The following is a 27217-nucleotide window of genomic DNA, read 5'->3' as shown; positions in this document are numbered from 1 at the left end:
AAGGTGAGATCATATGGTATTTGTCTTTCACTGTCTGGCTTGTTTCGCTTAGCATAATGCTCTCCAGCTCCATCCAAGCTGTCGCAAAGTGTAGGAGCTCCTTCTTTCTTTCTGCTGCATAGAATTCCATTGTGTAAATGTACCACAGTTTTTTGATCCATTCATTTACTGATGGGCATCTTGGTTGCTTCCAGCATCTAACTATTGTAAACCGTGACTTTCTTGTGCAGCTCCCTCTTCCCCTGGAATTCATAAATACTTTTCTTTATTCTTATTGATAGAAGGATCATGCCAGAGTGATGGCTCTATGTCACTGGATGTTTTATCATACTGCTTGATTAATGTTCGGAGAAGTGCTGGGTGCTGCAGACCTAATGGGCACAGCCGTCGCACTGAAATTTCTTCTCATGGCACTCCTTTGCTAATTCCACATTTATGTGGGTCTAATTCTTAGAATTAGACCTATTTCTTAGAATTTTCTAAAAATGCCTTCTACCCACTATATTTTGTGTTTCTAAAAATCTGTAACCTCTACAGCACCTAATACAGTACTTTGAACGTGGTAGGTGCTTTAATGAATAATAATTGACTTAATGAGTGAACAGTTAAATCAAAAATTAGCTTTTTTAAAAAAATTTCATGGCACTGTGACTTGGCCATATAGACTGAAGAAAATATTTATCCTGTCTTTGAAAGCTCCGTGCTGGAAAAGGTTCTGAAGCCCTTCCCCCCGAACAGGTGGCCATTCACCTCCTGCCTGGGGGGGTCTCCAGAGACGCCCTTGGAATCTTCAGTGGCGTCTGTCTCTTCAGTCACCACTGCTTTCACTTCTTTATATCCAGTCCAAATACGCGTGTGGCGTCCCAGAATCTTTCAAATCGACACAGTGTGTGGATCCGTCTGTACATCCTCTTCCAAATCTTTTATGAGAAAACCACCCATGGTAACAGAAATGCGTTGATTCCTTTGATGCTGAGGACGACGTGTTGCCGTGAATGTGAGGTCCTTTCACTGTCCCGTGTCACTCAGAGTCTCGCTGCATCGGGGCGACTCTGCCCCTGGCTCAGGCGGCTGGGACGTTTTCCTCTGGCGGGCAGCCTTCCCACGTCCTCCTTGGCTCCCTACCTATGTGGCTCCTAAAAGCATGAGCTGTGGAAGATAATGTTTCAGGCTTTTAATTTCATTGCATATCCTGTGTTTATTCCTTGTCATAAAGACAGTGGAAGAATGGCCACAAATGAAGCTTAAAAATAATTAATCCTAGCCCTGGCTGGCGTAGCTTAGTGGATTGAGCTCGGGCTGCGAACCAAAGCATTGCAGGTTTGATTCCCAATCAGGGCACATGCCTGGGTTGCAGGCCATGACCCCCCAGCAACCGCACATTGATGTTTCTCTCTCTATCTTTCTCCCTCCCTTCCCTCTCTAAAAATAAATAAAATCTTAAAAAAAAATAATCCTTATGGAAGGTGTGAACCCAGGACTAGACCAGGAATGAGTCTGACTTTTCTAAACCAGTTTATCCCTGTTGCATATTTCACGGCCAGACTACATACCCCATGATGGATGATTCATTAACTTCTTCCTGTGGAATAATTCTCCCAGGCTCAATAAACATTGAAGACATTTTAAAAAGATATAAATTGTAATCCTTGTCAATTCATGGTAGTGGCTTTGTCCTAAAACCCTTTCCTAAAATTGGCCCTGACACAATCCTTTTTCCTTATCTTTCTTCATACTATTTATCCCCTCCACCATGTCATGCTTCCCCCTTCATCTAGGTGTATGTAGCACTCACCTATTTAGAGACGACATTAAAAAGAAACTTAACACCCAGAATGGCAGGAGCACCAACCAATCAGGGTATGTGCCATACTCTTCCCCTCTGGACCTTAGTGGTTGAAAGAGAAGTCTTATCTCCCCTACTAGAGGTGAACTTTAGGGCGTCTACTATATTACTTACATCCTCGTACTACACACAGCATTCAGTGTCTTGGGCATTAACAGGAACTTGTCACCTATTGGGAAAAAACATCCTTTCTCCCCCACCCCTGAGCTTTAGCTGGAAACCAGAGTCACCTTCCTCAACTGCCAGTGGGACATTAGGTGTGAGATAGAAATGAATAAAGAGGAAGTGGGAAGGCATAGGAAGGAACAGAACTTACGTGGCTGCTTCTGGTTCATTCCTTGATTTATTCAGAAATGTCTGGTCCCCACAGGCCACTAGAGTCATGGGCAGAAGTGACGCATCTGCACGTAAGCACGGGGAAAAGAAGAAAATGACGTCATGCAGCGTAACCTCTGTCCCTTCTCAACCATTTCCCCGCCCCCACTGCCCTCCTGTGTCGTGGGAAGAGTCGCAGCCCAAGTGGGAATTTTTGTGTGTGTGTGTAGCAAGAAAGCAAAAATGAATGATTAACCTCAACAATCTATTCTCCTCACAACCCAACAACAAACTAAGCATTCCATACAAGTTAATTAAAAAAAAAGAGGGGGAAGCGGTGTACCCCGAGGTCATCTTCACCTCTGTACTTGTTTTTATAAAGGAGTTTTCACTCCCACGGAAAACTGTGTTTGAGGGGAGGCGCACAAAACCCATCAGAGCTTCTGTCGCCTCCGCTGGTGGCTGCTGCGTGCCGTCGTTTCTGTTCGGGCAACGGGCACCTCTCTTCGGAGTGTCTCCTCATTGAACGTTTGCTTTGGATCTTTCAAAGATAACGATCCTCGCCGTTTTCTTTTTCCTTGCTAAGTGCTGAAGTAGTCGTACATGTCACCCAAAGATGCCATGAATTTTAAGATGGAGGCCAATTTCAGAGATGTGAGCTATGAAGAAAGAAAATATGGGCCTTGGAATTGATGAAATGGAGTGTGTGCCCTTTTTAAAGACTTGATGAACCATAGGAAAGTATGAAGCAGACAATAAAAATACATCATAGCGTCACAGAGATGATACCATCCACCCTGTTTGGTCTAATTCCTTCCAGTGTTTCTTTCCATATGTGGGAATGTATGTTTATTTCTTTTTAGAAAGTATCAGATAGCATATTTTGTGTCTTGGTTTTCTTCTATATTCTTCTATCTAAAACATCTTTTCTTACTAAGTATTCCTTGAAAACGGGTTACTTAAAAGTGACTGAAATAGTAAGCCCCTACTTTTTGGTCATTTCATTCACTTCCAGTGTTTTGATATCACGCCTCGGGCTCCAGTGAACAGCTTTGCCCGTCCATCTCTGTCCGCACCCGTGATTGTTTCTTCAGGGGAAATGACTAGAACCGGGGTACCTGGGCGAGGGGAGAGGGTGCGGCTGTTTTAAAACCGCACCTAATCTAGCGCCCCTCCTTGGCCTACCTGCCCGACCGCCCTCGGACCCCAGCCGTGCCAGGCCCGCTTGTCAAAGCGGCCGCTTGTGCCAGCAGCCCGTGCTGAGGTCTGGGCACCCCTCGGCCTCCTGGGCCTTCCTCCCGCCCCTCACCCCCTGGGCCCGAGGCCCAGGGGTCACTGGACGGACTCCCCTGCGTCCTGCGGCAGCCTTCTGTAAACTCACCCCGCCACTGCTGTGTCCGGCCCCGTTCCCGGCCCTTTCTGCCTTATGGAGCGCCTTTCCCTAACACTCAGCGTTGAAAGGAGTGTCCCTCTCTCCTGGTATTGCGTGGGCGGTCTCACTGGGGGTCCGGGGGTGGGGCAGGTGGAGGCCCGAGTCTGTGCCGGCATCCTGCCAGGACACTTCCCCTTCCCCCTTTCACTGGCCGTTAGTTCAGCCCTGAAAATGTCCTCAGTCCTGGGTGTCCCTGCCTCTAGGAGAAACAAGGTCGCACATATGAAGATTGAGGGATGAGGACGGACAGGTGAGGGGGAACGAAAAGCTCCAGTGACTGTGTGAAGCCGGGGAGATTGGATTTCAGGATTGGGCTTATTTCGCCCAGGAGCGCCGTCGGCGAGGGCCTTGATTGTCACTTGAAGAAATTCGGGATGCAGTAGCCACGCTGACACAGTGGACCGCACACAACACCAAGGCAGTCAGGGCTGGGGGGAATTCAGAGGGACCGACTGTTGGGGCTCCCTCTGACGCCCTAATGGGGGGGCGGCTACAGTTCAGTGGGGCGCGCATCTGAGGAAGAGAGACCTGAGCATTGAAACCAAGAAAGTCCAGGGCCCGAATGCGTCACCATGGTGCAGATGGAGCCTTTGCCCCACGGCCTTTTGTATATGAAATGAGATTTCATGCCACAGCGGAGCCCTCTTCACCCACGACAGAGCACGCAGCAGTGGTCAGCGAAGGGCGAGAGCTTCTTCCCCTGTGTGTTCTGTGGAATGCGTTCCGCAGGCTCCGGTTCCGCCTGCGCATGGAGTCAGCCAGCTCTTCGCTGTCTCCTGAGATGGCTCTGGCAGATAGACCTTCTTCAGTGTTTTCTTCCTAAAAATTATTAGGAGTCCACTTCTCAAGGTCAGAATGTCTTTAGGACGCACCCTTTGAGAGGTACAACCCATGAAGCCTGAGCCACTGTTATAGACTTTGAGGTTTAGGTAAATTAGAAGCTCTTAAAGGAAAATTACAGGTTCTCTCTGAAAGCCATAAAGGATTAGAGACCGTGGGGAGCAATTGGGAGTTTTTTGATTAGAGAGTCGCCAGGGATGTAAAGAAAGGTACAAGCCCCAAAGCGGTACTTCGAGTGCTGTGTTTGCCACTTGGTCTGCATCAGATCCGCTGCGCTCCAGTGGAACAAAAGCACCGCACGAGTCTGTTCCTTAAGATGACTTCTCCCCTTTATGGCGTCTGTAGATCCTGGTATTTTTATTGATTGACTGATTGAGTTTAGAGAGAGAAAGAGTAAGGGAAGGGGGAGGAGAGAGAGAGAGAGTCTTCTTTTTCCACTTATTTATGCATTCATGGGTTGATTCCTGTATCTGCCCTGGCCAGAGATCAACCCTGCATCCTTGGTGTGTCTGGATGATGCTCTACCCACCTGAGCCACCCGGCCAGGGCTGTGGATCCTAGTATTAATAGCACAGAAGCAGTAAGGCTTTCATTTGGGTAGGTGAGAATGGCCTCTGTGTATCTCTTAGAGATTGTTTCACCCCTTTATGGAAATCTAGGCGGGGAACCTCCTCCAGCCTATGCTTGTTTGTTTGTTTGTTTGACTCTGAAACCAGCATTAGGGAAGCTAGTCTGGATCAACCAGGGGTTTCCGTTGGTGCCCTTCCCCAGAATCCTCAGAGAGGGCCAGCGAGAGGAGAGAGCCGTCGTCCGGCCTTCCTCATCAGGCCTGGAGCCGCACCTCTGGGCCCCAGGCTGCCGAGCCTGGGTCTGCTCTGACCCTCTCCGTTAGCCTTTCCCGTGGTCTTCGCATCTGACTCTGAAACCCCAGGGGTATCGCTGACGTTTTCACTTTATTGCGTTTTCTAATGCTGTTTACCCGACACTCCCGATGTCTTGTGACTTCCTGAACTTGCCATCAGTCGTGCCAGTGCGAACCCCTACGCTGCCCCCAACCTCGCTCCCCCATTCACTTCACTTGCCCAGTCCCCTAGCAGGTCCTGTGGTTTCCCTTTAAACCTTGTGACTCTGGCCGCTGCTCACCATCACCGAGTCCTGTACCGGCTTCCCATCTGGTCTTCCTGCTCCGGACCGGGTTCCCCTTCAGTCCCCGCCCCCTCCCGCCCCACCTCTTTTCTATAAAGCTGCCCCCGTGGTCTGTTTTAAAATGAGATCACATTTTATTCCTGCTTAAGATTTTCTAAAGGCTTCTTGTCGTGTCTAGAATGGCACAGCCGACCGAGACCTCCGTAATCGGTTCAGCTTCCCACGTGCCCCTTGCTCACCACGCTGCCCTTGCACTGGCCTGTCTTCCTCCCCGAGTACAACCAGCCCGTTCCCACGCCTGTGCCTTGGCCCTGGCCCTGTCTCTGCCTAGAATTTTTGAGTACCTGATTTTGTTGGCCTTGGCTCTAATGAGTGACTAAATGATCTGGAAGAGGCTTTTAAGGCTTGCTTTTAATCTGTTAGGCGGAGCTATAGCAGCCTTTTAATCTAAGATGCAGTTAGCACTACTACTAAGGTGAGGCTTTTCCGAAGACTGTATTCATTATCTTGTGTGGTGGGAGCCATTCTGCTGCCGAGAACACGGTGTGTCCCGGCCCCGTGTGAGGTCTGAGATGTGCTCCGCCTGCAGCTTCCCGGTGCTGCCTTTCCTGCCCTTGGGCAGTCCCCACTCACACGTGCCCACGCTGGAAGGAGCCCTTCTGCAGATGTCTGCTTGCCCCTGTGCGCTCTCTCTCTCTCTCTCACTCTCTCTCTCTCGCTCTCTCTCTGTACAGGTTCTTCTATCCCAGTAGTCCGCTGTACACACTCTACTGTCCGCCTCCACAACGCAGCAAGAAGGAAAACCCAACACTGAGTGTTCTGTCTGACTTCCCCCTCTCTACTCTGTGGCTTTGAAACTGTTTGCAGGGAGTGAGTTAGGGCCGTCGGAGGGCTCCCTACATACCATTTCTCTTACCTTTGGACTGTATCTTGCTCTGTTTTCCAGTGTCGGAACTTTCGTTTGCTGCTTTGGGTCTGTTTTGTAGTTTGAGGTCGGAGGACAAACCTTGTCACTCTTCCTCCGGAACGCCCAGGAGTGAGGGTCCTTCAATCGCTGTTTTGCATTTCTTTTCTTATGGTCAGAGGAAACCGTGTAGGTGGTTTTTGCCAACATGTGAAGGGCGTAGTGTCCTTGGCTTCTTAGTGTTAAGTCATTGTCTTTTTTGCTCGTCATTGCTGGAAAACAGCACCATTCAGTTCTCTTCTTTGTAACACGGGAAGTGACGGGCTAAGGGGAGGTGATACCGATTTTGCCTGACACACGGTGTCATTTCTTAGAGTACACAGCAACACGGATGTCCCTCGTGCCTCACATGGTTTTAGGCATGTTCATCGGCAGATGAATTCGCCACCTACTCCATCCTTGGGTTGTCAGGCCATAGGCTTGAATTCTGTTCTGAGAGCCAGAGCTTCGCAAGATGCTGAGTTGGTTGGTTTGCTGCCTGGAAAACTGTTAGGGCAAAACTGATACTTTGGGGAGAGGAGGAGGCAGGTTTTCAGATGAAAGATACTCAACCCCAAATAACATGAAAGGATTTCAGCTTATTCTAAAGGCATGGGTAGAATTAGGTATATCCTAAGAAAGAGAAAGAAGTGCAATCCATCCATTTTTAACTTTGTGGGGAGTAGGTACCATAAGACTACAGGTAAGTAAGGTGAGCATACGTCACGTCTGTGAGGGACAGTCCTGGCATGTGCCTGTTGTCCCGAAATAATACTAATAACGTCCCCTCTCACTCTTGAACGTGGGAAAGGTTTTGTCGGTCATTGAATTCATAGAGAATGATTTTAAGAATAAAATGTAGTTGTTAAGTTTTTGGCCACCGTCATTGTTTTTGGAATGATGGATTTACTTGTTTGCTTTGTATTTTAGTTAAATAGTATAGGGTGACTAAGTGTGTGTGTGGTTTTGTTTTTAATTTTTGGTATTTTTCCCGCAGATGATCTCAATGCCACCCACCAACACTGTGTTTTGGCCGGTTTACCACCTCGGTTTAGTTCCACCCACCGAGTGGCAGAGGTAAGTGTAAATAAAAATGTGATTCAGATTAATTGGATGTGGCAGAAGTGGTTGAATGAGCAATTTATCATAGAACTTTGGAAGAGTATTTGATAGGAAAATTGCTTCCATCTCACTTGACTCCAGTCTCTGTTTACTTGCTTTCTTGGCTTTGAGTTGTGTTGGATAGTTTTTGAAAGTGTACTCACAGCGTGGGATAAGTATATTTTGCTTATTTGGGTTTATGTTTCTTGGAGAAGGTAAGTGCCCTTGGCAGGTGTTGCTAGTTAGAGACTTTCTAAGGGGTTTGTATCTGTCAAGGTCAAAGGCAGGAGATGGCCAGAAGGAAATGGGGTGGATTTGTGTGCGCGTGCATGTGTTAGCTGTGATTGGGCTCAGATGGTTGAGAGTTTACATTGCCCTTAATTTTTTGGTCAGGCTTCTGGGCATGTGAATGTAAATGAAGGAGAGAGTTACGGCAGAGCCAAAGAATTTCCAAGCTCCCCAGTTCTGTTTGCAACGCAGACTTTATTGCGAAATTCTGCCACCACTTGGAGTGGCTGACGGTCAGATGACTGGACTAGCTCGGTACAGGACCGTAAGCGGCGAGGAAAACCCTTTGTAGTCAGGCCGGGGTGCTGTGCGTGTCGTTAGGAAGGGTGCCAGAGGGCAGAGGAATAATCACAGAGAGGATTACAGGCCGACCTCTTTCCAAGCTTGTTATATGCGCTTTGCTTTGCTTTGCTTTGTAGTTTGACTTTGCATCGTGCCGCGATGGGAGAGCACAGGGCAGAAAAGAAGGGATGCAGCTAAGTGGCAGGGAATGCGGGACCTTTTCAGTGCCGAGACCATGAGTCTGCCGGGCAGTGTCGTACCTTTTGGGAATTAGGCAGCTTTTCTGGTGGCCTGGTCGTGTGGCTGTGCATGGCGTGCATTTCAGTCAAGCTGCCAGCGAGCCCATCAAGCACCCCTTCCTCCTTTCTCCTCGCCTTCCTGTCTTCTCTCTTCCGTTCCCTCACCCACCCGAGTGTCTGAGTGCCTGTTGTGTGTCCAGCAGCACCATGGGCTCGGGAGATGCAGCCATCAACGCAAATAACCGCTACGGCCACTCCTTGTGTTGAACTTCCATTTCAGTTGGGGAGACACATATTAAACAAATAAATGTGGGAACATTATTGTAAAGACCTAAAAATTAGTTCCGTTAGAAGTCAGGAGGGAAGGAAGGAGTGAAGGGAAGAAAAGAGTGAGTGAGCATTTTACAGATTATATTTAACCCGTGCTTTGTGTTATATAAAAAAGACTTCCCTTTTACGTGAGATGTTCTAGGCATCTGTTTTTCTAGCCATAATCCGCTTAAGAATCCTTTTCTTCTGGATCCATTGGAGTGGTGGGTGGCTGCTAAAGTGCATCCTTCTTGCATCTTTTAAAATGTAATCTGGAAGAGGAGACAAGCTTAAGTTAAGGAGTGTAGGCCGAGCTGTGAGGGTGTCGGGTGACGGGCACGGAAAGGGGACCAATGGGAACAGTCCTAGGCGGAGGCCCAGCTGACATGGAAGCTGCTTATCCTCTGGATTTCTGGTTCTCTCTGCAGTGCTCGACCGGGACCTTGGACTACATCCTGCAGCGCTGCCAGTTGGCTCTGCAGAATGTCCGTGATGGCGCAGGCAGTGGTGATATTTCTTTGAAGTCCCTGGAGCCCGCAGTTTTGAAACAAGGAGAAGAAATCCACAATGAGGTAAGGATTTCGAAGAACTGGGAAGGGTCTGAGATCCCATCCTACTGGCAAACTTGCAAGTGAACCTGCCATAGTTTCCTGTAAGACATGCAACTCCCAGAGACAAAGGACAGTGTATTACTCCCAACAGTAGCAGGAGCCAGAGTATCAGAACTTCTGCGTCAGGTCTCCAAGCCTCTGTTTCCACAGGGCAATGCCAAGGGGGCCAGAGAGGAAGTGCACACGGAGGGGTTGCATTATGGGAGAGAAACCCAAGCTAAGGGAACCCAAATCTTTTATAGTAGGCAGTCCGCCTGCCTGTCCTTTGCTCCAAAGCGAGACACTGTCTTCATCCTCCCAGTCTGTTAGCAAATCTGCCTTTTGTTCTGGAGGGAGGAACCGTACCTTCCAAGGCTGCTCACAGGACAAACATCCTTGCAGGGAGAGTATGAAACAGGACAGTCACATCCTTGCCTTCAGTGCAGGAATACAAGAGACCCGCGTAGAGCAGCCTCCCGGCAGATCTGATGTGTGCCCGCTGAGGGTGCACCTGGGAGCAGGCGTCAGGGCCTCGCTTTCGTGTATTAGCGCCAGTGCTGCGCGGTCTGGGAGACCAGGGGTCTGGACCCCGGGAGTCGGTTTCACAGACTCTGCTGTCCTCATCAATATCCTTTCCATCGTTCTTTGTCTTTGGGCCACATAGACTCTATTTTTTAAAAATCTATTGAATACATTTAAAAAATCAACTTAGTTTTCATGTAAATAAGTCTCTTTAAGAAGGAAGCTTTATATTACCACTGCGAGTGGAAAAGCAGGATCACTAGCCAAGAGAAAACGTAAGCAGAAGAATGCAGCCAGTGAGAACAGAGCAGTGTTATTCCAGCCGCCGGTCTTGCCAGCGGGGGCCGTGAGCCCAACGTCTCCATTCTTTATGTTGAGGAGGGAAGTTAGGGCACAGATTCATAAATTTTCTAAAAGTCATTGAGTTCTGCACATAAATTGGCTGCATTTTATGGTGGGTCCATTATACCTAAAAAAAAAAAAAACACAACGATTAAAAGGAGAAAAGAGCTTACCAAGTGGTAGAATTATTGATGATCATTGCCAGCCTGAGACTTTCTCTTCGGCGTCATTGGAAGAATGGACAGGGAATTTGGAATGTAGACGTGTTCTCACTCAGTTTTTCAATTAAATCATTACCAAACATGCGCCAGGCACTCTTCTGGGTGCTCGAGGATGTGTTGGTAAAGAAAATAGACATTCTGGTGCAGGGAGGTGACAAATATTAAGCACACTGGTTAATTATCTAGCATGTTAGAGGTTTGTAAGTGCTGCATACAAGAAAAACAACAACAGCGTGATGATGGAGATCGGGAGAAGCAGGGACCGTCCCACTGAGACGGGGCCCTTTGAGCAGGGGCTTGGAGGAAGGGAGGGAGCGAGCCTGGTGGCGCTCTGAGGACCAGCGTTCGGGCAGAGGGACATTCCGGCGTGGACACTGTGTCCATGATTGGTTCAGGGAGAGTGTGACCGCAGGGGTGGGGGTGAGGCTGGGAGTTATAGGAGGTGAGGTCACAGAGACGGCACCTGCAAGGTGTGAAGGCCCCTGGGAAGGACGAGGACTTCCCTTTCTACCCTGTGGGCGGTGGGGGGACATTAAGGGATTTTGAACAGAGGAGACGCAATGTAATATGGAAACATTGCCTCATTTCGAAGACCCAACAGCAAAGGAGTTCTGCCTTTCAGGGAAGTACGAACTGGCTCTGCTGCTGGGCCGAGCCCGGGGCTGGCGTTCTGCCCTTCACGGTGCCTGACCAGTCCTCCCTGTCCCAGCCACAGACACGGCTGACGGCCAGCGCTGTGGGAAGGGTGAGCGTGCACGGACCTGGCGACCTCACCGAGCTGGGCTGGGGAGCAGAGTCAGGTCTTTCTCCACTTTGAGGGTGAAGAAGTTCTCCTCCACAGGTCCCGTTATGTCCTTCCCTGACAGCCCTGCGGTGTTAGGGGTCAGGCTGGGACGCGCTCACTCACACGCACGTGGACTCCTCTCTTCCCCGTCCTTCCTGCTCTTGGTCAGCGACTAGGACGTTTTGTGGTTGTTGTTGTGGGGGGTGAGGGGTGGGGAAACCTGTAAAACCACACTGCGCTTGTCTATTTGGTTGGCGAAAAAGTCCATATGTTTTTTTTTCCCATAAAATAAAAGACACATTTTTCATTTTCACCAATAACTCTCAGTTTGGATATTTTGAGTATGTTGCCCTCTCTCAAATAGCACGTTGGTTATTCTCAATTAATGTCTGGATGTGATCACTATCGACTTCAGCTGGTCTGCCCGACCTCGGGGCATCGTGCGGCGAGACCTGTCCAGCACGAAACCTCGTAAACCACCTTTGACATGTTCGGTCAGTCACAGTGCCTTGTCCACACACCGCACACATTTTTTTTGGCGTTTCAGTTGCGTTTTTACCTTTCTTGAAATAATAAAGCATATGCCAAACATGCTGCATATTTTCTTCCACCTTCAATGTTAAAATGGCTACACAAAAATTCACCAATTTTGATGTTTTTTTTAAAATGCATGCTGATGTGACGGCTGTCACAATATATAATCTAACAAAATGGTTTCAAATGAAGTTAAATCAACTAAGTGCTGCTAGAGCCATCTTACAGAAAAAAAAAAAAAAGAAACAAACCGATTGGCCAACCTGGTTGAATGTTATCATCGGACCCCATCGGCTTCAGAGCACCTGGCTGTTTCCCACATTGTATGTGTCCGCATGGTGGGGTGGACATTGTATGTGTCCGAAACCCTGGTCCTCTGCGGCTAGCCCGCGATTGGATGGAGAGAGAGAACCTGGGTCTAAACGGCGTGCGTTCCAGTCCTCTCCATCCCGCAGCCTTTGATTCTTCCAGGACATCTCCGTACTTGAGAATTAAACCCATATGTCAGGGCGCATCGTCACGCACGGTTCTTTTGCCGTCCCGCTTGGCTTGGGATCAAGCGCTTGCAGGGGTAGTCTCCACTGTGCCCGATTGTCGAAGCACGAATGTCCGTCATGGTTACCCCGGGTCCTTGTCGTTTGCCTTCCCCTCTCTCAGAGGCCATGTGCCTTTGCTAGACTGATTACAGGGCGAAGTCCCTGGTTTTATAAGCTACAGGCTGGCAGGCAGTGTGGGTTTAGAAGTGGCTTGTTTTCCTTGTCTTAGATGGTTTCTAAGTAAGCAATTTGGGAACTTGGGGCTTGGAACGGAATCCACAAGAAGCTATTTTTTTTCTAATTGAAGACGTTTAGAAAAGATTTTTGTTATTGGAAGGACCTCCCTCTGTGTTCTTGAATAGGTTGTTTTCCTTCTTAAACCACGTAAAACGTGGACTCCAGTCTCGCTAACTAGCAGATTTCCCCTGGGAGCACGTGCTGTGTAAGGACACCCTCTGGCTCTCACTTTGTCCCGGTCGGAGCTCTTGCGAAAGGGACCTCGAAGGGTGGCTCTTCGTAGGTCCGACCTTCGCGTCTCTCCCGGTCTACAGTCCTTCTCAGTTACTACGCTGAGACGTGGACCCCTCTGGCGATGTTCACACGTCTCGTGAAGGAGCTCGATGGCTTGGCCTGGGATCCAATCAGGAGCCCAGACTGACTGGGAGAGGAGCAAGTAGGTGCCATTCGCTTCCCTGTGAGAGTAACGGAGACGACTATATGGTGATGGAGCAGCTCGGAAATAGGGTTCCGGGGTAAGCTTCACTCTCCTGATGCCTCAGTGTCCAGTGACCAAGAAGATTCTCACAGGCGGGTGGCTTCTGTTTCCACCTTCCCTTCGGACTTTCGCTAGCCATTTCTGGGACGAAAGCTTTTCCTGATTGATCTTTTCTTTCTTCTTCTTCCTTTTTTTCCCTTCTCTTTTGCAGAGGAGGCAGGCGCAGATTAGTTAAGAGGTTACAGAGATTTCACTTGAGTCGCAGCTGTGACACTGACGCTGTTATGAACGTGTGTTCATTTTCCCCCGATGACTCAGAGGCCCTTCCGGGATCCTGCAGGGCCCTCCGAGTTGTCGCCTTACCTTCTGGTACCTGCGGGCGTGACCCTGAATTTTCGTCGTGTGCGAGACGGCCATCAGGGATTTAGGCCACGAGTGTCGTGAACTCTGAGCTGTGGTCTCCCTGTTGCTCACATCTCGGGGGTCGGTGTGTGTGTGGGGGGGGGTCAGCTGCTCCGCTCCTGAAGGCTTGTCTCTGATTTCTGCTCTGGTCTCTGCGAGCCATCCAGAGGGACTACGGTGAAGGGATCAAGTCCCTCCTCCTGTCACAACCGGAGCCTCAGCTGCCCGTCGGGCTGGTTAGACAGGTTCTTTTGCCCTGAAGGAAGGTTCTGCTGTGTGCTAAGTCCCCACCCTTTGGTTTTTGTGCGGTGTTCACCCCTCCATAGTTTTCCTGTCTCACCCCTAGAGTGTGTGGGGGGGGGGTCCAGCACTTTTTGAGTGGCGAGTAAGTCTAACCCTGCACCAAGAAATTGGATTTTTTTTGCCTCCTTAATTAAATTGAAGAAAGGAGCCAAGTACTCCTCTTGGCACTGGGGGACCTGAGAAGGGTGGCATTTGATTACAATCCTGTAACATTTTTGTCCACAACATTGAAAGGACAAAGCCAGGCTGCGGAGCGCAGTGGCATGCATGCCTGTGAGTCTGAGGCCCGCAAAGATTGTGTCTCATGGACAATGCTTTGACTCAAGGAAAAAACTCTGTTGGGAGTCAGTGCTCAGCATTGAACGTTCCTGACTGGCTTCATCGGAAGGGGGTTGGGCGTGAACTGGTGTGGACATTAGACATTTTCCTGCTCAGAAAATATGACGGGAAGATCCTTGAAGACAGAAAGTTCCAGGCCTCGTGACCTTGTTCAACTCCTAGTCTTAGCCTCTAGCATTATTATTATTAATCCACGTAATACTAATTATCTACCCACTTAAGGGAGGCTTCCTTGCCGCAAACCTCTGTGGTTATTATATCGCTGTCTTTGTTTCACAGATGGCATGGCTGTTCAGAACTGGTGAAGCCCAGTTCTGAACTGACCCCAGAGCCCTCACGCTTAACGGTGACATTCTTTGGCCTGCAAAGATAGTCGCACCACTGCGCAGGAAGATGAAATCATTATTCACTAAAAAGGACTGGGTCTCTGCCGTCTTGTCGGATAGCTGTCCCCTGGCTTCTGAGTTTGAACTCACTGGAATCCAGACTCTCCGGGACCCTGATGGGTGGAATGAAGTAATTACGTAGGATCATCTACTTTATTTTCAGGGATACCATGGTTGCCAAGACTTTATGTTTTGGCCTCATTCATGGAAATAAACAGCGCAAAGATACAGACAACTTTAAAAAATCTTTTCAACTTTCCCTAACATAGGGCTTGGTGCTTTGCTGCTGACAGTTTATTCCTGTAGTGTGAACCAATTTCATGTCACGCCTATTAAACAGAACTCTTTATTTTTCCATGTAAGAAATGATGTTGTTAATCCTGTACCTTCAGAGAAGTTGAACTGTACACACTTGTTTTTATTCCACTTTCAAAGCAGCCAAGCTCACTTCTGTTAACCACTGTCTTTTCTGTCACAGGTAAGGCTTAGCAACCATTGTCTTGGTATTGTCTACACTCCTTTTGTGTTGTTGTTTAAACAACTTTAACCGAAATCACTTCTCCATATCAAACATCTAGCTAATGTAAACTAAAACCCTTTCATATGAGTTGGTGTTCTCGGGTTAGTTATTTGAGTCATTTTCACCATTGTTAAGTCTTCACAAGTTGCTTTTGTTTGCTTCGTGAAAGTTCAACACGGATAAACAAACGAAAAAATTCTCTGTGGTAGCAGGTGAAGATTGTAATGGCTAGGTGCCTGTGTGTGCAGCACGATTACATTAGCCAAGCCCGATGACCCGCCGTTAAGCCGTGAAAGCTCTGTTTCTTGAGAGGGCAGAGGTACAAAGTGTTTGGGGATGAATGGAGTCGTGCTTTGATGGTAAAATCTGATTTTCCAGTTAAGATGAGTGATAGGAGCCTTGGAAAATAAGAAAGAATTTCTTATCTTCTCAAAGCTTTCTTGAACCTCTCATGTACCTATATGGGGATCATTTCATTTGCAGGAGACAAAAAAACAACAACACAAAATCACCACCTGAACTGGTTTAAACAAAAAGGGCTTCAGGAATAGCTTGATCAAGAGTCAGTTGATGTTACCAGGACCCGGTTTTGATCAGTTCCTCTTGCAGCTGCTTCCTTGATTTTTTTCCATTCTGCCGAATTGGTTGCAGAATCCACTTCCTGTTAACTTCTGATAGTTTACAGTCTCCAGACTTATTCTGATGGAACACAGACAGTCCTATTTCCCCAAAATCCAGTTCTGTGGACTAAAGAAACGTGGTGGGCTGACCCCCGGTATCAGAGCCAGAGCTCCGCCCGGACCATGTGGACTGAGACTCGGAAGGGGGTGGGTTACCGAACAAATAGTGGGGTTTGGCTTGAATAGAAGGAGGAGTGCTACGGAGGCGAATAAGAGCAATGTACTACAGCAGCTTCCTAGGAAGGAAAAGAAATCGTTTGTTTTTGCTGCTCTCCTTAGGAGAGGGCCTGCGGCCACTGCCCTAAGTTGAAAATGGACGGTTTGAACGGCTCTGCAGGATTAACGGATACACGCGTGCACGGTTAACTTTGGGCCGTTCAGTCGTATGGGTCGGCACTATCACCAGCTCCCCCGACCCATGGGCACAGTCTTCATTTCAAATCTAAGACGCTTAATGTCAGTATCTCCTAACATGCGTCCGAATTTGGCTCTTCATGCTAATCTTTACTAAAGATATGTAATAAAAACATACTTTGTCTGATTATACCTTTCCCACTGTGGGCAGCTGTATACTTTAGGATCCCAGTACTTGCTGGTGATTGACTGACAGCTTCCTCACGTCTGACCGAGAAACGTGGCTGAAAACCCCTCCCAGCCCGCGCTGGGTGGTCTCACGGCGCGTTAAGTCTGCTCTCTCCCTGGCTCCGCAGAAATTCTCCGGGCACCCCAGGTCATGGTGGGAACTGGGTGGGCTGAGCCTTTCCCACCTTTTCTCATCCCAGGGCTGTGAAGTCCCTGGGGGAGAATCGAGGGACAAAGTCATTGTCCTCGGGCGCCCGTCACAAGGGCTTTGTAACCACGGCCTGGTCTTTGCGGCCCACAGGTGGAGTTCGAGTGGCTGAGACAGTTTTGGTTCCAAGGCAACCGCTACAGCAAGTGCACCGACTGGTGGTGCCAGCCCATGGCGCAGCTGGAGGAGATGTGGAGGAAGATGGAGGACGTGGTAAGTCCGCGGGGTGCGCGAGCAGCTCCCGGGACGGGGCGCTGTGCGCATTCTCCGCCGCCTCATTTGCACGGGAGAACACGTGCTCAGCTATTCTACATTACCGAGTTAGGTTGCTGTCGGTAAGGTCCCCGAACAGGCAGGATTTCGTCGGCGCAGCCTCGGTTCAGCTGGAGGAATATTTTTTGAACATTTCCTACGCGTCAGGCGCTGTGTGAGACGCTCCGGGAAATAACCACGAGGGGGGAACGATGTAAGAATGACACCTAACGTTTATTTGCCTTTTCACACGCACCGGGCATTGTTCTAAGGGGGTTCCCTCAAGTAACTTTCCAAATTCTTACACCCGTCCCACGAGCCGCAGAAACAGGGTGCGCCTTCATTTGTAGGTGTAAGAACCGAGGCCCAGAGGAGCGAGTGTGTCACCCACGGCCCCCCAGGGAGTGGCATCGTGGGGCTGTGAGCGGCGGGCTGGCTCTGTAGCTTGTGATATACCCGCGACCCTCGGTTTAACCAGGAGGGGACTTAGGGATACCCAGGTGTCACACTGGTGCCCACGGAACCTGGCGACAGAGATTTTTGGAAAAGCACAGTCCAGCGGAGGGGTATCAGCTTCCGACCCCTGGAGCTGGCACTGCTGCGGAATGGCAGGTGTGGCTTCTGGGGACCTGGGGTGCGGAGGAGTCAGGCCGCAGGGGGGGCATCTGGAAAGGAGTGTAGGTCCCGGGAACTGTGTAAACAAGGTCAGAAGTGGGGGTGTCGAGAGAGACGAGGACTTCAGGGGGCGTGGCAGGGAATCCAGCCACTGGAAGGCGAGTGGAGGCCCCCGTGGAAGACTTGAATTAGGTCTTAATGGAACTCAGAGAAATAATAGCAAATACTTACACAATACTAAGTGCCAGGCACGATTCTCAATGCTTTAAACATAACTTATTTAACTTTTATGACGAGCCCATAACGTAGGTGCTATTTTTTCCCATCTTGCGAACAAGGATGTTGAAACACAAAAGGTCTACATCGCCTCCCCGAGGTCAGTGACTCCAGGTGGGGGAGCCGGGATTAGAACTCAGGATGGTGGCTCTAGCTAGGGTCACGCCCTCCACTGCCTCACTGTCCCTCCTCCACACGGTTGAACCTGGAGGGCCCTGGGAAAGTGATAAATGCCCGCAAAACTCTGGAGACGGTGTCGCTGCGGAGTCTTCTGCAGAACCGGGTTAGCTCTTGCCGATCCCCAGTGTATCATAATGAGAAAACATCGAGTCACCGCCCCGGAGGGGCCCCGGTTGGCCAGTCTGGGTCAGGTCCAGCAGTCCCTGCTTTCCCGACGGCTCCCCAGGTCTGTAAACCTTGCCCCTTCATGGGTATGTGTCTGAGGAAGCAGTGCTGTACCCCTTCTTTCAGAATCCTGAAAGGATCCCCCAGACGGAGTGCTCCGGGCCTGAGCACCCTGACCCCGAGCGGGAGGCGGCGGAGAGCGGGTGCCTGAGCCGCCTCCGTCAGTCTTGGCCCTCCCACCGGCCTGCGCCGAGTGCGCTCGGGGTTCATGGGGCATGCAGGGAAGGGCAGCCTCAGTTTCAGGCCGTGGACTTTCTCCCTCTGGCTCCGTCCCTTTACACCCGAGTCCGAACGCCTTTCTTCGCCAAACCTGGACTGGAAGACCTGGGCTTGACCTTGGGGTTGTCATCTGGCAAGTCTGTGCGTTAGAATCGGCAGACAGATGAGAAAGGAACTCACGGATTTTGTTAAAAATGTTTTTCCATTGCTTTTTCTCAAGCTTTTTCTTTTTTTTTTTTTTAAAGTGAAACCTTTGGTGTTGGGAGCTTACCAAAGGTTTTGATGTTGGTTGTGAATTCATGTAAGAGTCATAATGCTTTTTAAAACTTTGGTGGCGATGGCCCCTGCGGTAGAATATCTTCTCTTTATAACGCTTGTGTAAAAAATTCCGACAAGGAAGAGCGGTCTTGGGAACCGTCCAGAGCGAGCTGGCTGGCAGGCGGTGTGGCCTTACCCAGTGTTCGCAGAGCCATGAATGGCCGCAGTGTCTCGCAGCAAACCTCCGGACGATCGTTATCAGCAGAGGGAAGGTCTGGGCCGAGATAAAAGGGATAGCACTTCTAAATTAAATTTAAGCATTGCTTCCAGCCTCTTTTAATGACTTTGAACGAATACATCATCATTTATTTGTGGGATTGGAGGAGACAAAGAGAAGGATCCTTGGTTTGGGTGCGGGGGGGCCCCGGCTGGTTCAGTTCCCGCTTTGTCCCAAGCCCACCTCCTTGTTTTTTCAGTTGCGATCAGTAGGGGGCAATGTTGAGCTGCCAGTTGGAGGCCCCCAGATGCTCGCCTTTGAGGAAAATACAGACAAATCTACCATTAACTGTCAAGAATTATCCCTGTTGCTTCAAGTTAGCTGTAATCTCCAAGATTCCATAACACAGGAAATCAGTTGTGGGTTAACAAATTCAACAGCAATTTAACATAAAAAGTGCAGAGTTTGGTGCACATTTGGATTCTATAGAATTAGACTAATCTAAACGGCATTTCTGAACGCACGCACTTTGCTTCCAGGGGACTGTATTACTCAAAATTATTATCCTTTAAGACAAATGATTCTTCTTTATCTTTATGCTTTTTTTCCCCCCAACTTGCAAAATCACGTGTGTGTTGTGGAAAGACTTCTCTAATTAATGTCTTTTGTCTGTTCTGCAACATAGCATCGATCTCTTCTGGCGGGGAAATAAAACAGAAAACCTCGGGCCATCTGTGCATTGCTTTCCCCCTTCGGCTCACGGGTAAAGCAGCTCCTGACAGCCCTCGCACCAGCGGAGCGACTGGCGTGGTTTCTCTCGGTCTCTGTGCTCTTTCCTTCCCTTTGGGGTTGGAAGGGGCAGTCTCGGGTAGGATGGAGAAGAATGGGAGGAGAGCTTTGAAATGGCGTTTCTGACAGTCACGGTAATCACCCCACATGTCATCACAAGTCGCACCCTTCGGGACGTTGAGTCAGCCGTCTCCAAAACTCCCCTGGCCTCTGTCGCCCATCTGCCCATCCGCCCATCCGTCCATCCTCGGGTCTAGGAGCACGTTTTTATGGGGCTGTGTGTCCCGGCCATTCCCGTCCCCGAGGGTAGTTTTACTCTGCGCGCACTCTTGTGATGTAAATGCGAAGTCTCTTCCGATTTGAATGACATTCCGATAAAATACCACATTTCCCTTGAATATTTATCACAAATTAAATCCAAAGCAACGTCACAGCTCTCTGTAACCCAGGAATTTAGCCTAACCTTTTCTCTCACTCTGCTGCCTATTCAAGAAGGTGTTGTATACCGCTGGAACACCATTCACGTATTTGTGTTTTATTTTATTTTACGTTTTAAACCACCCCACCACCACGCCACCAGAGTCCTCTGGAAGAGAGAGCGTTACCATTTGAAAGAGGCTGCACAAGCTGGGCGTTCTGGGTAAAGAGGAAGATGAAAAGCCGGGTCTCCTGTGAGGCGTGGAGGTCTGGCTGCAGCCAGAGATGCAACGGATAGGCCCCCCGTCTCCCAGGGTCTGGTCTCGCGCGCCGCAAAACTGACATTTATTTTACCTATAAAACGTTTTAACACGATCACATTCGCAGCAACACAGAAAAGAATGCATGCTGCGGTGTCCTTTAAACTGATGACATTTATTCCCTTCCCTTTGACCTTAAAGAAAAAAGAGCTTAATTTGGTGCAATCCAACAGAAATATTCTTAGAAGGGTTCCCAGAACGAATGAGCATTTTTGGGAGTGCGGAGGACTTCCAGACTGGAAAGAAATATCCTCATGCCTTTTTCGTTGCTTTTTATCTTTTGGAGGAGAAGAGGAGCTCCCCGTGGCTTTGACTTGCGTGTCCTGTCCTGACAGTTTCTCAGCCGGGCCGGGAGAGCGGTGCCTTCCTGTGGCCCTGGGCTTTACTGCCCTGCATTGACTTCAGCGCGTAGGAGCCGAGACTGGATTGTTTTTCATGCATCCGCTCTGGAAGCAGTGTAGAACACGGCATGTAATTACGTGGGGCGAGCCTTCGGCTACATCGAACGTTACCCAGGCACGCTGAAGTTTGACACGCCAGAGCAGGAGCTGTGGAGAGTGAGTGGGTGTTTTGTTTTAGGATCGCGCCCCGTTTCTCGTTCCTAAAGTGTTGAGAGAGAAAGGTGCTGACGAACGTGAAGGTCGTCCTCTACGAGTCAGCTGGAAGAGCCTCCTTCCAAGATGAGTCATGCCTTTGTCCTCCTTGCCTTTCTGGCCGGCGTGCACCTCCTGGGAAGTCCCTCGCCTGGAGCTGGCCCTCCACAGTCGGGCCGAGCCCCTCTTGGCGTGGGTCGCCCAGTCGCAGGGAAGGGCTCCCGCCTGTTTGTGTTTGGGGAGATTAATGAGGCTCCCATCACAGAGCTTTAGATCGGAATCTCTGTCACTGAGCAGAGGAGCAAGGCTGCTGTTTCGTACGTGGAAACACGTGCGGAGAATGCTGGCCTTTGCTTTCGTGGTGCAGTCCAGTGAGTCAAGTTCATCTGAAACTTTCTGTTAGGATTCGAGATTTGAGGGGAGGGGAATGAGGATGAAAGTGGATAAATGAATATTAACTTTTTGTCCGTATTGATGGTGAATGCACCCACTTATATATAAATATATGTGTGTGTGTATTTATGTGTATTCCCCATTAGTGTTAATGTATATGTCAAATTATACCTGCTAACACACTCCTGTCTTCCATTCTCCAGAGTTAGCATCTCTGATATTGGAGCAGGAATGCATTACAGTAATTTAGGATCTGGTGTGAGCTGTCCAGTGGCTTTAAATTAAAATTTAAATTCCCTTCTCCCTTTTTTGACTGGGGCAGTGCTGAGTGGCTCAGGATACGCACAGATTTGAAGGCATGTCACAAGCACCCAATAACTCAAACTATGTTCGCAGACACTGAGTTTGGGGGCTGCTATGTTTAGCTTTGGAAATTTGGAAAAAAAGGTGGGGTGGGAATGGTCGGTTTTCAGCCATAGTGGCTTAAAATGCTCGGCTCCCGTATTTTTATTATCTTAAATGTGTCCACTGAAGGTTGGTGCTTTCTAGTCTCTGCTCCCCCCACTCCCCAATTCCCCACAGCTGCATTGTTCTGTTAAGAGTAAACTATCTGGAGGAAATTGGACATGTAATTTAGCAATGAATTTTTAACACATTTTGATTGCTTCTTTTGATTGTCTTCCATATTTCTCTCCGATTCTTCCAATGTTTCCCTTAGTTGCTACGGACTCAGTAATAATTGGGGGAAAAAAAGTGTTGTGTATCCTGTCTTTTTGGGAAGAAATTTACAATTCCAAGTGAATTCAGGCTTAAGCCTTAGAAACAGAATGTGCATCGAAAGCACAAAGCACCATGTTTATGATTCTCTTTGAAGTGTTTTTGCAACTGGATAAGGAAAAATTTAGAGCCCGTCTGATAGTGTTCAGGGTAAATACTTAAACCCCTTTAGAGAATTTCACACACAGATACTGTGCAGGAGAAAAAAGGGATACTTATGTTTCTTAAAGCAGCTACAGCCTACAGCTTTGTACTTAAAGACAGAGGTGTTGAATAGAATTCTACTGAGGATACATCCAGCGACAATATCTGCGGGAACATCAGAGCCAACCAGTGGGTAGGACTCTCCGTGCTTAACCCTTCCGCGAACCGGGTGAGGGCGGAGTCTTATCGACACCAAGTCCTAGGGTGCGCCTGGCACACCCCAGGAATGTTCAGGGGAGAGTCTGGGCCTCGGCTCTGCACGCGAGGGAAGGAGGCTAAGAAATGCTGAAGACGGGGAAGCAGTGTGACAGCAGCTGGGAGGTTCCGAGGGGAAGGCTTGTCTGTCTTAACTCTCTCTAGTGTGCGGAGCGGAGAGCGGGGACAAGCAGCTGAGGTTTCTATGTTAGGTTTCAGCTCAGTCGTGCTGGCCTTTGTTAGATACACATACACGTTTCTTTCACACACACACACACACACACACACACAATACACAGAGGTATATACGTATATATTTTTTAATAGAGGAAATTCTCTTGTTTTTCATCGTTTTAACGGCATTGGAATTCCGACTGATGGAAAGGTGCGAAGGTCCCTCGACCCTCCCCTGCTGTGCCCCGGGGCAGCCGAGCTGCCGGCGTTTGTTCTGGATGACTGTGCTTTGCCCAGCGGACCGTCCTGTAGCACTTCAGAGGGGAACCCAGAAACCCTGGCGCCGGGTTGGGGGGTTGGGGATTTTCATTTTTCCAGGAGAAGATACAGTGTAGAACAAATGTGTATTTTGTTCCCTCTGGAGTTTTTTGGGGGGTGGGGAGAGAGTGGGCCGTGGGGACCTGAATGCAGCCCTAGTCCATCCTTGTCTTGTTATAAACACCTTCCAGATAGTCTGTAAGAATCTCCAGAAAAACGAAGTTGTGTTAAAAAACACAATTTTGAAAGGGAAGCAAGATTTTAAAAGCATGTGCCGATTGTTGGTCATATTGTCAATATTTTAGGATCCCCCCCACCCACCCACCCACATTAGTTACTGGAAGGGCCGTTAAAAGTGTCAGCTTCTGAAACAATGATCCCGACGACCAAAGGAGAAGGTCTGTGCACGATCAAACCCGCAGACACGCCAGGCCTCACCAACAGTGATTTTGGAGAGGAGAGTAACGAGTCCTCAGTTCAGGAAGCTTCACTCAACGGCCCTTCGACCGCGTCCCCCTTAGAGACCGCGTCCCTGCCCTCTTCTCGTTCCCCTTCCTTCCTCTGGAACTGGGGTCCGCCCCGGAGCCGTGGGGGCTCCCGGCGAGGGGGAGCTCCGGGCCACTCCGGTGATGTTTCTGCTCCACCGTGGACTAGATACTCTGGGAGGCGGGCCTGGGAGTCTTCCCATCGTTTGCAAAAACCGTCTCTGCGGAGAAAGGTGCTCCCAGTGCTAACGCCCGACGTAGCCGAGCGCTCCGGGGACACGCCGAGTGGCTCTTCCGGGCGTCGGGGGCGACACGACCATTCTTCTGCTCTCCTCTTGCTCGACATCTGCCAAAGAGTGAGCTTTTTTTTTTTTTTTTAACCCAGGGGAAACTGTGATATGTTGTCTCTTCAGCATTCCTGCAAGTTATCTCTGTGATCGTTTGCAGAAGATATTCCTAACACTGTCTTTTCCTACCCTAACGTGTGAGTTAGGGTAGATGTTTTCCTTTTTCCTCCCCATGATCTCAGCCCATCTGGAACCACCTGTGGCAATCTCACCCGTACGTTTTTCCTTGATGTGTAGAAAAAGCCTCAACTTGGTTTTACCCCATTGACAAAAATCAGCCTTCAGATAAAAATCTGGAGTATTATGGCAATATTCCAAATGAATTTCCAGTTTTTAGAACTCTCTGTTTCGGTCACAAAGACTCGGAGCAGGTGGGAGCTGGATGATATATATATCCCTGTTATTCAAATGTTATTAAATGAGCAATTATGAAATACCTAGAATTATGCATGGATCTTCTTCAGCAGATGCTGTGGGATTAAGAGGGTTTGTGTTTTAATTCACATCGGATACTTTTCCTGTGGTTATAGTGAATATTTTTAATGGTAGACGCGGTGGATCTGCCAGTGCCTATGATAAGCCAGTATTTTCTTGTACTGGTTCTCACATCTTGGGACACCAGAACCGTAGTTTGCAAAGGCGGGCGGGCTATAGTCAAGCATTTAGTAATAAGTGTTCAATATCTCAAATTTAATGCATCCAAAACCAAATTCTTTTTTTTAATTATTCTTTTTTTAAAGATTGTATTGATTTATTTTTAGAGAGGGAAGGAAGGGAGAAAGAGAGAGAGAGAGAAACATCAATGTGTGGTTGCTGGAGGCCATGGCCTGCAACCCAGGCATGTGCCCTGACTGGGAATCGAACCTGTGACACTGGTTCGCAGCCCGCGCTCAATCCACTGAGCTACGCCAGCCAGGGCCAAAACCAAATTCTTGGTCCCCGTGATCCCCTGAGCCTTTCTCCCAGGGTTGCACAGTTCCTTTGCCTCGTCCAGTCGCCCAGCCTGAAACCTTGGAGTCATCTCGTTTGATCCCCTGATGTATCAGCAAGTGTAGTTAGCTCTGTTTTCCAAATATGTTCATCACTGGGCTCCCCCCGTTTCTGCACCCCTTCTGCTGCCACCTTGGTAGGAGTCCCCACTGTTTGCAGAGAGAGCCTGCCTGTGTCCACCACACCAGCCCGCCCGGCGGAGTGCTCCTCCAACCCATGCCAGGGCGCCGCACTGCCCAGACTCCCCCATGTGCAGAAACCCGGCTTCCCTGCCCGGGGCCCGGTGCACCCCGTAGGGCCTGCCCACCCCCTTCGCCGGCCTCCTTCCTGGCCTTAGAGCTCACTCGAACTTCCTCCTGCCGCAGGGACACTGCAGTGCTATAGCCTCCATCTGGAATCATCTTCCCTCTTATTTGTACTGTCTCCCTCCGTCCCTCCCATTCAGGCCTCTCTGCTCCAGTCTCTCCTGGGGGAGTCTCCGGCCGAGCTCTCTCCTCCTGGAGAGATCCCCGTGCCCTGCTCCACGGCTCCCCGCCCCTCTCCCCCACCCGCCAGGATGCTCTGTCTACCGTCTGTCTCCACCTACCAGAGTCCTCAGGAGGGTGGGGACTTTGTTGCCTTTGCTGTTGCATCCCCAGCTCCTAGAGCCGTGTCTGGTACACAGTGGGTACTGGAGTGTCACTTGTTGAAGAGATGACTGGACGTGAGGTCAGTGCACGGGCCCTGCCGTTTCCTCTCTCACACACACACACACACACACACACACACACGTTAACCAGCGTGGCCTTGAATAAATTCCCTTCAAGGTCCTGCTAGGGACGTTAGGTCCTGCTTAACAGGAATATTTGGGGTTTATTTTCATTTTAAAAAAACATGACCCTGCAAACAATGCCCAAAAGCATCTTTAACATAAAAAAACCCCCCACATATGAACCATGTCACCGGTTCAATTCCCAATCAGGGCGCGTGCCTGGGTGGCGGGTTCAGTTCCCGGTCAGGCTGCGTGTGAGAGGCAGCTGATGGATGTTTCGCTCTCACATCGATGTTTCTCTCCTCCTCTCTCTCCCTCTCTTCCTCTCTCTCTAAAAAATAAATAAATACATTTTAAAAGTGCGTATCGAGAGCACAGGGGATGCAAGAGTGTCCTGTTTTATGCCTTTGACCTTAACACCGAGAACACGGAGCAATCGCCGCCAAACACCTTACGCAAAAATGAAAAATCTTTTTATTTAAATGAGAAAGGTAAGTAGGTTATTCGTTTCTCTGAGTATCCGAGCTGCTAAAACCTAAAATCATGGTGATTTTTCTTATGTGTTGTCACCCTTCATTATTTTAGATTTCCCTGTTCTTGGAAAAGAAAACCCAAAAAACAAGGAGCGTAAAATTGCCACACAATTAAGTGAGTTCTCTAGCCAAGCTTGGACTTCCCGCACTAACTCCCAGAGTTCTAGAGGGAAGGCGACATGCACCGGACTGGTTTCTCCGGGCACAGAACTAGGGAAGTCTCTGAGGAGTAAACCGACTCTGCTAGACAACCTGAAAACTGATTAAAATATTTATCATCCTTTGGGTATGCAAGAGCTTTTGATGATGGAAGCCGTATTAATATTCATCTCTGCCGCTTGTCGACACTTCAGACAGATCCCAGGGAAGGGTGTCGAGGTGACCAGTTTCCTTTCCTCGCCGGGAGTCCTTGGGCCCCGGCGCAGCTCGGAACCAGCAGGCGCCTTGTGATGTGCCCCGGCTTCTGGCTTTTCCTCCGGGGGACGGGGGGCGAGGGGATGCAAACCGGGAGAGACTTTGGCCCGGAGAGCTTGAAAGGAGTCCCACTTCCTCACAGGAAGTCTTTTGCTGGAACAAAGGGAATAGCCGGGTTGTAATTTTACGAGCAGGAGAACCGCCTCCTTTGCTCTCGGAGCCCGAGTGAGCGGCGGACCTTGCTCCTCGGGTGCACGGGAGAGATCTGAGCCTCACGGAGGGTTTTGGTGGGAACGCCACTGGAGGCTCGGGAGACCCCCTTTCCCCCTGCCACCCCCATCTTTGCTGAGGAAGGAGCAAATCAGTTGTGTTTGCTGCTGACTGCTTGTTCTAGAGTGTTCCATCTGTCTTTTGTTGAGACAAAGAAAGTAAATATATATATAAGCTCCCACATAGCCAGGCATAAGTAGTGCAAGGTAGCCTACTGGTAGGGTGCCCAGGGTCTTAAAAATTTTTTTCCACTCAGCAACAGAAAGAATCTGGCTCACTTAGTTCATGAAGCAGTATTGTCTTCCGTCTAAATTAGAATAGCCTTGATTACATTCCACAGGCAAGAAAGAGCTCTGAGGGAACCCGACCTTTTTATCTCGAGTGCTCCGAAAAACCCGGACACGGAACGGACTGTGCCCAGAAAAAGGGCAGCGTGTTAAGAAACTCGGTTCCGGTGCCTGGAGATTCAGAGTCCTCCCACTTTTGCATTTTTTGTCCGCACTGATCCAGGCGAAGGTGTTTCATGAAGCGCACTGTAAACCTCGGACAATAATTATTTGCGAAACCTGTTTTAATACAGCGATAGCAGAAGAGAAATCA

The 27217-nt window shown here is 49.3% G+C and overlaps 1 protein-coding gene across 2 annotated transcripts in view; it reads left to right on the top strand.

The window, feature by feature from the left end:
- The window catches only part of FTO (FTO alpha-ketoglutarate dependent dioxygenase), a 311141-nt gene that overhangs the window by 115994 nt on the left and 167930 nt on the right, over positions 1-27217 (top strand). For both annotated transcript variants that reach the window (XM_045819071.1, XM_045819070.1), the window contains 3 exons: positions 7520-7599; positions 9170-9313; positions 16499-16618. In XM_045819071.1, the coding sequence (XP_045675027.1) occupies positions 7520-7599; positions 9170-9313; positions 16499-16618 (344 nt within the window). The remainder of the gene's footprint in view (positions 1-7519; positions 7600-9169; positions 9314-16498; positions 16619-27217) is intronic.

This window comes from Phyllostomus hastatus, unplaced genomic scaffold, assembly GCF_019186645.2.
Source record: "Phyllostomus hastatus isolate PE091 unplaced genomic scaffold, TTU_PhHast_1.1 phas_scaffold_345, whole genome shotgun sequence".
Taxonomy (NCBI): domain Eukaryota; kingdom Metazoa; phylum Chordata; class Mammalia; order Chiroptera; family Phyllostomidae; genus Phyllostomus; species Phyllostomus hastatus.
Note: the sequence above shows the minus strand (reverse complement) of the source record. Positions and strands in the feature narration are given on the sequence as shown.